We start from the raw sequence: 13,258 nt of genomic DNA on the forward strand, positions 1-13,258 counted from the left end.
CCCCCTTCCCCCATCCCCTCAACCCCTGGTGAATTACATTGTTAAAGAATTTATACCTCATTTAAATATTCATGCAGTTTATACCCAAAGCCAGGCTTCGGCTGAAGTATATAAAGGTAGCATAAGTCAAAATTTGATTCACTATATTTACAGGTGACGGCTTGGACAACAGTGTAGCTTCCCCCAGCACAGGTGATGATGATGATCCAGATAAGGACAAAAAGCGACATAAAAAGCGTGGCATCTTTCCCAAAGTAGCCACAAATATCATGAGGGCATGGCTGTTCCAGCATCTAACAGTAAGTGAACTCTAGATCACATATGAAAAATAAAACATGGATAATGTCATAGTTGTAGTAGTCATAGAAAGCAAAAAATACATATGATGTTGCTGCCAGGCAGTAGAGGGACTTTTCTGAGCAGAGTTGTTGTTGTTGCCTCATTTGCTAGATGCCAGGGGAAGAGCATAGAGCGTATGTTTTTATGGTATGGGGTTTTTTTGTGTGTGTGTTGTTTTTAGATTTGTTTGTTTGAGACACAATTGTTAAGGGGACATCACTGCCAAATGTGATTTTTACTTAAAGCTTATATGAACACAACCTTACAGACCTGTCCTGCTTTGCAGTGGGTATCACTGCATTGGAGCACAGAGCAGCATTTGGCCCCTGGTTCTATGCTCCAGAGAATTGCAGAAAACAATTGGGGAGATTAAAACACAAAGCCAAAAGCAAACAAAGACCTTATTCAGATGTTTGTCAGAGATCATCAGAAGCTTCATGATGAAAGGTCTGAATGTATCTGGTTTAATAGCAAAGTATAATTTTTTTCTTTGAGACATTCTCATTCCCAGAGTGTAAGTTACCTGTATTTAATGTTAGGAAGTGGTGGGGGTATGCGCAGTTATTTCTGTTGCCACAGCTACCTGTATGGGGTTATTTATTCCTGGGATTAGAAATCAAAGCTCTGTACAGGTGTGTGGGGTTAAACTGGATGCTGCAGCTGCTCTCAAGGCTTTATAATACACACCACACCTTCAAACATTAGCCACTAGAAAAATGTTTCTAATGCCATTCTCCTTCTTCATGAAATTATGGTGATCTGTTACTGTGTTTTTATCCACCGTGGGGATCTGGGCTTTGAGCCCCAGGTTTTTTGCCTCAGCCTTTCTGTGCCAGGAGGATAAGGGTCAGGAAAGGGCTGCTAGGGTGTCTGCAGGTGGTGGTGAAGAAGGGCCCCTGCCTCTAACCCTGTAGCTGACTCTCCCCTGCCTGTAGCTAGGGTCAGGATGAAACTAGAAGCTGGCCAGCTTGCCCAGCCCTGGTGGGAGCTGTGCCAAGGGTGTACTCCTAAAGAGGAGGAAGTGCTCATGCACATCAGCCCTCCATCCGCTGCTGAGCCAAGAAACCAGATATCTGCCATGACTCTTGTCAGCACGGGGATCAGGCAGGGAATCCTGTCCTGTGCGCTCCTGGGTTGCTATGAATGAACCTTCATGTTGGAGCCCTGCTCCTTGGAGGCCAGAGAGGGCCTCAGATATCTCCAGGTTAATCTCTCTGGCAGACTCCATGTCAGCCATGCCCTAGCTTTGCCAGGTCCTCAGCCCTGTCTGGTGTGTTCATCGCTTCCCAAAGGCGGAGGTCCCTTTGGTGGTGATAGCTCCTCCTTTGTAGGTCCTCACCCAAGATGAGTTGACACCTGGTATCTTTCTGCAGGTAGATGTGAGGTTAAGGACATCCACCCCCAGAGCAGTCCATGGGTGCTGTGCCAGCAGCAGTGCTCACACCAGCCTGATGTACCTGTTAGGTACTCTTAGGTTCAGGAGTCAGGGGAGGCCCTGGGAGCTCTGCAGTCAGGACAAGGCACACCAGGGAACACTGAACAACTGCTTGTCAGTTCTTGTAGTTTCCCGTGAGGAATTGCAAATTAAGTACTATAAATATTTTTTTCCTGAAAGTGGCCTGTTTTTGTGTTTGTGCCAGTAAATAAAGCATCACCTAAATCTGAGCACAGGAACACAAAGGTCAATACTGGCAAACTGAGCAGTCTTCAGTGCACTCTTAGCCTGGGCATTCCAAATGCCTTCCTGGGAATATGGCAGAAGGCTACAGGGTGTCTCTAAAAAGCCTTTGTGGTGGGAGCCGCCCTGTGTAGAGCATTTAACTACATGAGCTTGACCTGACCCTGCAGCTAATTTCATGCTTAGTCTCAGGACCAGGGAACAGATTGAACAGACCCCCTCGCTGTTTCACCTGTGTTAGGTGCAGGGTTTTAGTGGCTTTTCGCTCTTCTCCTGTGTGGTAATAGTGTTCAAAAGAGGAGAGTGCCTACTGAGCTTGCTCCAGGCTCCTAGCAGCCCCTGGGAGACAATATCTGGACATCTGCTTGTAAGGTGGTCTCTGCTTCTGGAAGACTCAAATACAGAAAGAACCATTCCCTCGAGGACCTGTGCAATGCTGCATTTTCTATCTTGTAATACTGAGCTAAAGCTTGCTTTAAAAATCCACCGTCCCCGGTGCATCCCCGGTGCATCCCCAGCCATGTGAAGCATGCAGTTTTTTTACAGGGCAGCATGGTAGATTCAGATTTATCTGATCAGTTCAGTAAAACAAAATTGGTTTATCCAGTCTGACCTCCAGGCAGGACCTTGAAACACACCGTAAGTAGGATCTTGGACAGTTTCCTTGAATTAAAACATGTCTGAAGAACATTGTAGGCTCTTCCAAGCACTGGAGCAGCAGAGCATGTTCATAGGCTGCTTGAGGTGCAAAAAACACGAAAACATACCCAGGCCCAAAAAATGGCTGTGATAAGAGCTGAGGAGTAGTGGGGGGAGAGACTGAAGGAATTAAAACTCCTGTTCATTTTTGAGGGCATCTGGGCTTCATGGCTGCTCTTATAACACTGCACAATGGTATAGGTGGTGTCCCCACCTGATGTCCTTGCTGCAGGAGGGAGATCATCCTGAGGAAACCAGAGATCCCATACAGTTTGTTTATTTATTTATTTATCCATTTAATTATCAGTGGATTTGGTCTTCTGTAGGGTGAACACCAGGTCCTCCATAAAGTGAGAGGTGAGGAAAGACAGAGGGGTGGTTCTGTTTAGGCAGGGGATATGTCATGACTGGTGATACCTCTCTTTTGCCCCTAGCACTTTACCTGCCTTCACTTTGCTATCTGAAAAATCACAGAGAAGAAATGAGCAGCAGTTAAGTGCAAAATCCGTCATCCCATTGACCATTGGTGCTTCCTAACTGAGGTGTTAGTTGGGAGTCCTCCTTTTCAAAAGCAGGAGATTTTTTCACAGTTGTAATATTAATACACATCAGTGGCATGGAATTAAATAAAATAGACAGTAAGTGCTATGTCTGTCATGCTAATAATTATTGGTTGGAAAGACCTAAAATAAATATTGGACAATTATAGCCTTTCAAAAGTGGATAGGTTGGGTTAGTTCCTTCTATGCAGTTATTCCATCTCCAAGAGCTTTAAGTCTTCCTCTGTGTACTGACTTCATTTCCGAAGGTTTGTCCCCTAGTTCTTGTTTCATGCTCAGGAGGAAATTAATTTTTTTCTCTCCGGATGCCGAAGTGTTTGGGCAGGAGTTCCCACTCAGTGTCAGGCTCCAGCACCACCCCCCCTCCCCCAGTATTTTGACTGATGTGCAGAACTGAGTTGACATATGCCCAAAGGGTAGCCAAGCACTGTCCTCTGCAGATGCAGGCAGTATGCTCTGAAGCTTCTCAAGGGATAAATCAGGGGATAAATTCATCCAAATTGCCCTTTTTTTCTCCTCTTGGAATAATAACAATAAAAACAATCAGCTAAAACAATTGCTAAAGTGCTGACCAGACTCACACTTGCTGGATATTTTTTTAACTCTTTGATGTTCTGATTTAATTTTGCTTAAACATCTGGGTTGGAAGAGCTGCTCAGGTGGGCTGTTAGTTGGGCAAAATGTAGTTGTGGAGCTTGTCAAAATTTTTCATGGTAGTTTATGACACCATCTCATGAATTTGGAGGTTTATGAAATCTGGTTTTAGGATTTTGCTATAAATTTGAGATGGAAGCTAGTTACTGTCTAGAACAAAAGAAAAAATAAAATAAGAATAATAATTTGGTGAAGAACTGCTAAAGTTGAGTCAAAATTGAGAAGTGGAGTGACATCAGACGAGCATTAAATGCCATGGCAGGGTCTGGATGAGGGACTGAGGCAAACCAGTTCTGTGCTTTGCTTTAGAAAGTCACCCTAAGGATAAATTCAGGGTGTGTTGCAGCCCAGCAATGTTTTACAGGCCTTTTAGACTTCTAAAATTTTTTTTTATATTTTTCCTTGATCACTTAACACTCAGGGGTCATCTATCCTCCCAAATTTTTCAAGCATATCTCCTCACTGTAATGTACATCCCTCAGTGAAATAAGGGAGAAGCTTGGGGGAGGGGAATTAAAAAATAATCTTGCTTACAGTTAAATCTGTGTAAATTTAATTGTGGCAACAGAGTTAGTTTCTGCTTCAGCCCATCCTAGGCTTTTGTCCCAGCAATGGTATTATTGGTACTTAGAATTGATATAAATAACTTTTTGTTCAAAACTAGGAGAAGGGAGTTTGTGGGGTGTTCTTTTCAAGTGTTTTTACTTATTGCGAATACTCTGCATCCTTTAAATCCAGCTTAATTTAAAATGTTGGGATTCAAACCTCATTTTGGGGATTATACAGTGTAATTGGTTTGTTATATGATGAGCATTTGATGATCTTCACATTCATCATCTAATCAGGCAAAAAAAAGCCATAAAATTATAATCCCAAAAGATGTTTAATAACAATTTAAACTATTGAAGGCTTTATTTAAGCACATTAGGGGATTATAAACTACTCCCTTTTAATGGTGCCAAGAGGTAGATTCGAGGACTTCAAACACCTTTTAAAAAACAAATTGCCATGATTTAAAAAAAAAAATGAATGGGCTGAGGATTTCTTTCATGTAAATCCCATAATTTAATCATTATTTTTAACTGCTTTTAAAACAATTTCCTTAAGTGGTTAAATCTTACTGAAAGGAGAGACTGAGCAGAAAGTAAAAGACATGGCTGAAATGTGTTGGCTTTAAAGTGAAAGGATTTTTTCTATTATGTATATGTATTTTTAACCTTTATTGATTACTTGATGCCATGATATGAAACAAAAAAATTAAAAATAAGCAATATGCAATCTATTTAGTAAAGCTGTTATTTTTTAAAAGAATTTACTGGAAGTAGATAATTTGAATCTAGTGGAGGAAAACAGTCCCCATCACTTCAAGGATGTTGTTGTGATAGAAAACTTATGCCATTTAATTCTGTAAGTTTTCTTTTTATATTAATATTTTACTGGCTAAAATAAAGTCCAAAAAGTCTTTAAAGTCAAAACAAGTCGATTTCATGTCTTTTCTCATCCCTCCATAGTTATGAGATTTTGCCTTGGGAGAAGCATGGGGTTAATTTGGCTGCCTGCCCCTACTCCCATGTGGGATGCTTGCCTGGTTTTGGAAAGGAGTATAGTGAAAGGGCAGATGGGTACAAAACTTAGGGTACTGAAAACATGAAAAGGGGGGAATGCTTGGCTAAACCAAGTTTTCTTTGTTCTTCTCTTGAGAGAATTTGAAGCATTAAAACAAAATAACAGCCCTTCCCTCCTCCCACCTAAAAAGTGCAGCTTGCAGTGACTCTCCATCCTGCACCAACTGGTACTTGCTCTGCAAAATGCCGGAGGGCTCCTGGAGCTCATCTGCGTAACAGGGGTCAGGTTTCCATATATCAGACTCAGAACGGGCGGGGGTGTCCTCCCATTTTATCCCAAATACGCAAGTCTCCTCTTTGACTTGATTTCATTGTGGACAAAGCTGTAAAAAGCTTTCTTCCACATCTGCAAGACTTCTCAGTGCCAGCTGTCCCAAATTCCTGGGAAAAGCCAGGCTTTTTAGCTTGTCTTGAGTCACTCATGCACCGCCATCCCCTTGACTGGGAAGGTGGGAGCCGGGGTTTTCCTGCTCCTGGCAGCAGGAAGATCTGTCAGGACAACCAACAAAAGTGTCTAGCTTAGGCTGGTGTAAGAAACCCACAAGGAAGGTCCTCAGCTCCCTTCTGCTGAGGGAGGTGCTGTGGCAGTCTTCTTCAATGGCAGAAAATGCAGAATGTTTTTGTGGGAGAACGTAATTGTTCTGAGGCTCTGTCCCAATTGAGTTGAGAGCTCCAGAAAGGAGGACAAAGAGGATTTAGGTAGCTGTGTTTGAATTAACTTCTTAACCCTTCAGAGTTTTATGGAGGACAGTGACTGTTGAAACCTCCAGCATTTTCTTCAGTTGTCATCAAATCTGTGGCTCTGACCTGCTGCCCAGCTTCCAAGAACTGGTCCATTTTCTAGCATGAGGGAAAATTTGCTGTTTTAAAAGGAAACTGTTGGATTTTGGGTGATACCCTTGGCAATGCTGCTGTTGCTCCAGTTTCATGATTTCTTGGAAAGAGCATGTCTCATGCACTGTCTTGTAGATCATTTAAGTTGTCAGTGCTGGGCTGTCCTACATAACTTTGGTTTTAGAACAGAAAGGAAAAATAGAGGATGCTTTAGTCAGTTAGTTAGGAAAACAGATTATTTACTTAGACTCTTCTCACATTCAGAAGTGTGGTGTAGTTACAGCATCTGTTTTTTTAACACCTGTGATTTTGCTCCACTTCTATTGAAGACAGCCGTAATGGGTAAACTACAGGGTATGTGGCATCTCATCAGGGCTCCTCACAGGTCTTGGGAATGGCAGTGATCCAGGGAAGTATTTTGGTGGAAATTAGAAGGTAGCCAATAACCAGACTCAACAAGATTTTAGAGAGAGAGAGAGAGAGAGTGTGTGTGGGTGTGTGTGTGTGTGTGTGTGTGTGTCTGTTCCCAAAGGACTATCCTGCCTTTTCCCCAGTTTCCCGCAGTTTCTAGCTTGGAGGCACTATTGTGCCAATGTGGAAGCCACTAGCACATTAAAGAATTTGAATTATTTTGAAGCTGCTGAAACACATTAGTATTTCGACACGAGCAGAATTTCACATCTGAGTAGAAGCAAGGGAATACTGAAAAGTTGAAACATGATAAACATTAATTCAGATGCTAAATTACACTTGCTCTGGTTGTACTAGAACTCCTTTTGTTTGCATAAATATTCTCGGAAATGAGTTAACCAGCAAGAATGTTTGCAGTAATAAGAATTTTTAAGTCAGCAGTAGATGCTTTGCTTTTTTCTCCACCCTCTCCTTTCTTTTTATATTTGCAGCTGTGATATTTTGCGTGCAGCTTCATTTTTTAAATTAGCCTCCTCCAGTCAAGACACAGCAATGTGTTACACGATGCACTGTCCTTCTGCAGTGAAAGCAGATGTACAAAACTCAAGTATCACCTTTGGAAGGGGGACAGAGAGGGAGGGAAGAAGTTTGGTCACCAGTTTTTAAATCTGGAAGTATCCGTGGAAATATTTTGGCAAATAGTTTGCACTATGAAGTGCATTAAAGGCAGCAACAGTATCTTGGCAAGCAGTGGGTGAGCAGGAAATGAGGATAAATTAATGGGCTTGCTCATTATTAGTTGTTTATTTAGCTTGTCCTCTAACACAGTTGCTACAAAAGAGCCTATGTTGATTCTCAGATATGCTTATGTGTGTAAGCACCAGTGTTAATTTTTTACTGGAAATCTTACTCTTGAAGCAGTTTCACAGAATGCCAGTGTGTAGCAAATGACTGAATCAGATCAGGTAAAGTGCCAAAATATGAGGCACCAAACCAGTTGGGCGCATATCTGATGTGATGTGTTAATCTGTGGTGTAAGATAAGCTGCCTTTCAAATAGGGTCACATTTGGAAGTGGTACATCAAGTTGTGTAAGATGCATTCCCTTGCTTTGGCATACACTATCCTACATCTGTTTGTGTGAACTTAACCCTTGTCTAGATAAATCAAAGCAGTGATATTGTGGTGACTATAGTCTTTTTGTTATTCCAAAGAGGCATGAGAAGTGACTTGGTTTTTTACCCATTTTAAAAAAGTTTTGTTTCCTTTTTCCTGCATTTACCTTCAGCTACACAGAGTCTGCACTGTTACAGCTTACATGCTTTTACTTGTTGCACTTATTCAAGAGATTCTAATTCCTAATATTAAGTACTTATGTTTGCTGTTTGCCCATCAAAATTACCCAGAGAAAAATGTTCCTTTGGAAGGGAACCTTTTTTTTTGATGGTGTAAGTTGAAATTTTCCATGGGTAAGGCCATCCTTTCCAACCAAATGCTCAGCTGAAAATCCAATTTTCAATATTCATGGAGTCATTATTCATGGAACAAATGTATTCATAGAATTTTTAAGGTTGGAAAAGACCTTTAAGATTATCAAGTCCAACCAATCTTATCTTATTGATGAGTCATCATGGTACTTCTTGCTTCTCACCCTCTAAGCTACAGCAGTGCTAAATATATGTGTACAGAGAAGGTAAGTAGCCAGAAAAGAGTTTAAGTTAATATGTAGTTATCTAATTTACCTCGCTTTTGCATCATTGCCTGATTTAGACCCAGAGTATTTAGTGGAGTGCTCGTTTCACTTCAGTGGTGGGCCATCATTTTAATAAGGCAAGGTCTAGGAGCCTTACCACTTCATCTTTTGCTTTATGAAGCAGAAACTTCTGCCCAGAAAATACTTCTCAGATTTTAGATATATTATGAATATTCTTTTCTTGGCTACTAATTGGCCCCTTCTAATCTAACCTGTACAGCATTAAACATTTGGAAATACTTAAAAAGAAACCTGACTACAACAAAACTTTCTCACAATGGATCTTCTGTCCCAGTGATCCAAAAAGCAAGGTAGTCATGTTAGTGACACTAAAGTGGTCACTTCAGTCACATCAGTAAAACCAAGGGGCAGCTCATGATATAAAGATGTTTTCCAGGATCTGTTTTTGAACTCAGAAAGAAAATTATGGGACTTTGCCTTGGGTGCCTTGCTCTGTTGATTGCTCTAAAGTCAGCTTTGAAGTGAAACTCATCTTCCTAGGCCATCCTTATTCATGTCAGACAGAGCTTTTGGGGTTTCTAATGATACTTTTGGAAAGGTAAATGCCATTATTAGACAATCTGGCTAGTTAATAGTTTCACTGGCAGAACTCCGCTTATTTGCTGTGGATTTTGTGCTGATACAGGAATGGCACTGTGCTTGTGTGGGAAAGGCAGAGAGGATAAACCCTTGATTTCATTGCTGAAGCCTGAGCATGGGTCTGTCAGTGCAGCAGGTTGTAAACCCCAGAGGGCCATAAGATGCAGTTGGGGTCGGAATAATTTTGAAACTGGTAATAACCCAAACATTAGGATTCTTATGAATAAAATGCAATTTTAGTAATGTTTTCATAAACAGCAGTAATGGTGGCATTTTAGTAAACAGTGGCATTACTCGCATCAAAATTGCACCACATTGGCTTTTAAATTACTCCACCTGTCTGTATGAATAGGATTTTCAATGTGGAGGCATACAGACAGCTGCTGCTAATGTTTTTTTTTTCTCCCTGTGTAGATATTGTTGGCAAATCTGCAGCCATCAAGGCTGGTTTCTGATGTAAAATGGTACCTGACCTACTGGCTTTGGTGCTACAAAAGGAGCAGCTTTAATTACTAATGGTCGTGTTTTAGTTTTGTACTTGTTGATGTACAAAATGTCATTTTAGAGCTGTGTAACCTCTGGTTCACTTCCACCAGCGATGGTACACTGGATGCAATTATTTTCAAAATAATTTGTGTTCCTTGGTGGCAGCTTGCAATCCTGCCTTGTTAACTCTCAGATAATTAGCAGGGGTCTGGTCCTCCTGGTCTCTGTGCCCCTAAGTCTCACTGGTACCCCACACCTTGGAGGGCTGTCCTGGATGAAAGCGAAACTGCGCTTACAAATCCCACTTGATTTATTTCTGGGATTGTTCCCTCCCTTGCATTAGGTGTGTATAATACCCAGAAATTCATGGAATCAGTTTTGTCCTCTAACTCCTGGTAAACTAGAGGGTTTACATGGAGGCAGAGTTGGGGCATGCTGCCCCTCTTCCCAGTTATGAACAAAAGGATAAGGCTGATGCACTGCCTGGTCCTGTTGTGCTGGGCTGAGTTTGGTCAGAATGATCCAGTTACCAGCCTCATGCCAGGCCTTAAAAGGGTTAAAGATGTTAATGGTGCCGTTAAAAATCCAGCTTGCCAATGAGCTATTTTGTGCAAATGGTATAAATATAAGATACACTTGTCTGGCTCATTTGCAAGCATTCTTTTTGACTTCTTTCACACAACTGGTGTTTTTGTGTTTAATTTAACAAGAAATGAGTAGTAAATGAAAGCTGCTGCCTGAAATCCCACTGTGAGCGTGTTTTGCACTTGGCTCCCCAGTGAAAAGGCAATTTGTGAAATTATGTGATAGAGTAATTAGATGAAGCCGGGGCTTCTGATTGTTGCCATGCGTATGTGGTAAAGGTTTGCTGGGGAAAAAAAAAAATAAAAACACAGATTATTACCCTGGCAAGTTGGCTCAAGGCTTCTTCATTTATTTGTAAACAGAATATTTAGTGACCGCATAGGAAGTAGCTGTAATCACCAGCTCGTAAAGAAACCACAGCAGAGCTTTTGGATTTTTACAGAGTGCTCATGTAAAATTTAAGCTGGGAGGCAGAATCCCTGTTAATGTAATTAGGATCTAATTTACCACCCTTTGCACACAGATGTAATAATGTCTAGATATTTATTCTATCTTTAAGCACATTACATATACCTCAGTGCAGCAGTTACTGAACAGAAACAGGTGTGAGCGCTTTCCGGATTTCATTTTTGCACTGTAAACACACAGCGATTTAAAGGGAAATATTTACCAAAAAAAGAAAAAAAAAAAAAGAGGGGAAAGAATGTCTGCAAATGAGGCAGTAATGGACAGTTGCCCTTTATGTACTGATGGATTTCTCAATGGTTAAGTAAATTAAAGCAAATGCTAGAAAAATCAATAGGCTTGCAGAGTCTTGGTTGTGCCTCATAGACTTCAGGACAGAATGACAGATGTGGTGCATATGACCCATTTAAGTATTAATGCTTGGGAAATTGCCTCTGCGTGCAAGGTTATAGGCCTAGAAATATTGTTATATTAAATTACAGACAATGATATTTTTAAGTATATATGGAATTTATACGTTTCAGTTTAGTTGCTCTTCGGCATTACATTTGTCCTGGAAGATTAGTTGCAGAGTTGTTTCTCTGGAACGGTAAATCAGGTTTAAAAAATGTTTGAACAGTGAATTGTCTTTCCAGGGCTGCTGCAGACCGGCGAGCGTGTTGCACACTATGGGGGGACAGTGATCGTGTTAAATAAGAGCCACATAGCCAATGTGTTCACTAGCAAATGTAGCATGTAAGCAAGCCTAAATTAAATATCATTCAAAGGCATCTTTTGAAATGGTGAGAGGGCTGGCACGGTAGCACAAGGCTGCTGTTAAATTGGGTATTCTGTATGACTAAACACAAAGTAAGATCAAAAGTGCGTGGTCAAGATGAGCTAAGTAAGGTAACCACCAAGATGGATCTTTCTCACCATCTTCCCCACGTGCTGCAATTAGAAGGGATGAGTTTGCATGGGCAGGATGAGTAAGAACTGACGCCACATAGAAATTCTTCTGAAATAGAGATGTATGATTAATCCAAGCAGCAGACAAGCTCTAGATGAGCTAGTGCTTGCCATCTCTTATTTCTGTCATTTCTTGCTGTACTTCCACCCAGGCAGCAGGGAAGTAGAACAAGTTAATTGTCTCTTTGTGGCATCTCTGGCAGGAAGAGCGTGAAAATAGCTGGGACCCTGATTTTGGTGTTGGCGTGAAGGCAGAGCAGTGTGTTGGCCGTGCTCGCTGTCGGTGACAGCCCAGCATACCTTGCCAGTTATCCTGACTTCACCCCAAACACCTGTTTCTGTGAAGGGAGCAGCGGATGCATTTTATATACAACTGCCATGTTTAATATTAGGAAGGAGCTTTAGACTTTGTCAGTACCACTGCTATTCCTTGCTGAAGCCACTACATAGGAAGTGTTGTTGTTTTCCTCTCAAACATTAATTTTCATGTTTTACTTCCATTTGTTCAATAGATTCCCCCCCCCGCCCCCTTTTTCTTTTTCCCTTGGCTATCTCTGATATTTGATGTTTGGGTACCACTGCCTCTCTCTTTTCCAACTTTTCCCTAAAGCATGAAAACTCACTGTGGAATAAAGCAGAACCATCTTCAGGGGGTATAAGGGCTGCACACTGCTACTGGGAGTGCCAGTGAAACGATGACTTTGTGGAGGGGCAGATTATTACTTTTGGGCCTGTTGAGGACCTATTTGTGTATTGAGGCTGGATGAGAGCGACTGGTGCTGAGGGCTGTCAGGCCAGGGCTGAGTGATGACAGACCCTTGTCATTTGCCCGCATTCAGCTTCATTGCTATGGTGACAATATGCGGTAATGAAAGTGGCTGCTGAGGGTTGGACAGAATCCTCCATGGTTGCTGTAGCCGACAGCATCTTTGCAACAGCGTGTTTGAGCTGCTGATGGCCCTTGGTGTCAGAGCAGCATCAAATCTCTAATGACAGAAACTCTCCACAGATTTTTGGGTCCACAGGGATATAGTGCTCATGGCATCATCACCAGTCTCAGCAACTTCTTGCATCAGTGACAAAAATTGTCTTTGCCTGCTGTAGTTGTTTTTATGTGCCTCATGGTGGATTTCCTCGATTTATTTTGTGTGACATACAAGCTAGGTAAGCTGGCGCTTACCTGCACAGCAGCATGGGGTGGCCGTGGTCCTCCTCCTGCCGCATGAAAGGCAAACACATTAATCAGCATATAGGCAATGGCTGCTTTCGTTAAATATACCTGTGAGGGGCCCTGGTGAACAGGCTCTTTTGTTCCCAACCAAACCAGAAGGGATCAAAGGTCAGCAGGAACCCAGAAGTCATCAGTCAGGGCGGGTTTTGCTGGATCCTGGCCTTGTCAGCTCCATAGTCACCCCTGGCAACTTGGGCTGCTGCCTGCTTGCCTTTCCCACTGCCTGGCGCAGAAGTGGAGCATCCGGTCTCTCAGTTTCTGGAGAAAGATGCAGACATAAAGTCAGCATTTGAAATAAAGTGTGAGCATTGCCATGTTCTTCTTTGTTATCCAAGTCATTTGAGAGTGAGATTACAAAAATGCTAGGTTGGCTTTGTAGAGATCTTTTTGC

General features: G+C 41.9%; 1 protein-coding gene across 3 annotated transcripts in view; it reads left to right on the plus strand.

The window, feature by feature from the left end:
* Nucleotides 1-13,258, plus strand: part of MEIS1 (Meis homeobox 1) — a 108,222-nt gene that overhangs the window by 56,983 nt on the left and 37,981 nt on the right. For all 3 annotated transcript variants that reach the window (XM_059467959.1, XM_059467958.1, XM_059467960.1), the window contains exon 8: nucleotides 154-299. In XM_059467959.1, coding sequence (XP_059323942.1) covers nucleotides 154-299 — 146 coding nt within the window. The remainder of the gene's footprint in view (nucleotides 1-153; nucleotides 300-13,258) is intronic.

Source organism: Ammospiza nelsoni, chromosome 3 (assembly GCF_027579445.1).
Source record: "Ammospiza nelsoni isolate bAmmNel1 chromosome 3, bAmmNel1.pri, whole genome shotgun sequence".
Lineage (NCBI taxonomy): Eukaryota > Metazoa > Chordata > Aves > Passeriformes > Passerellidae > Ammospiza > Ammospiza nelsoni.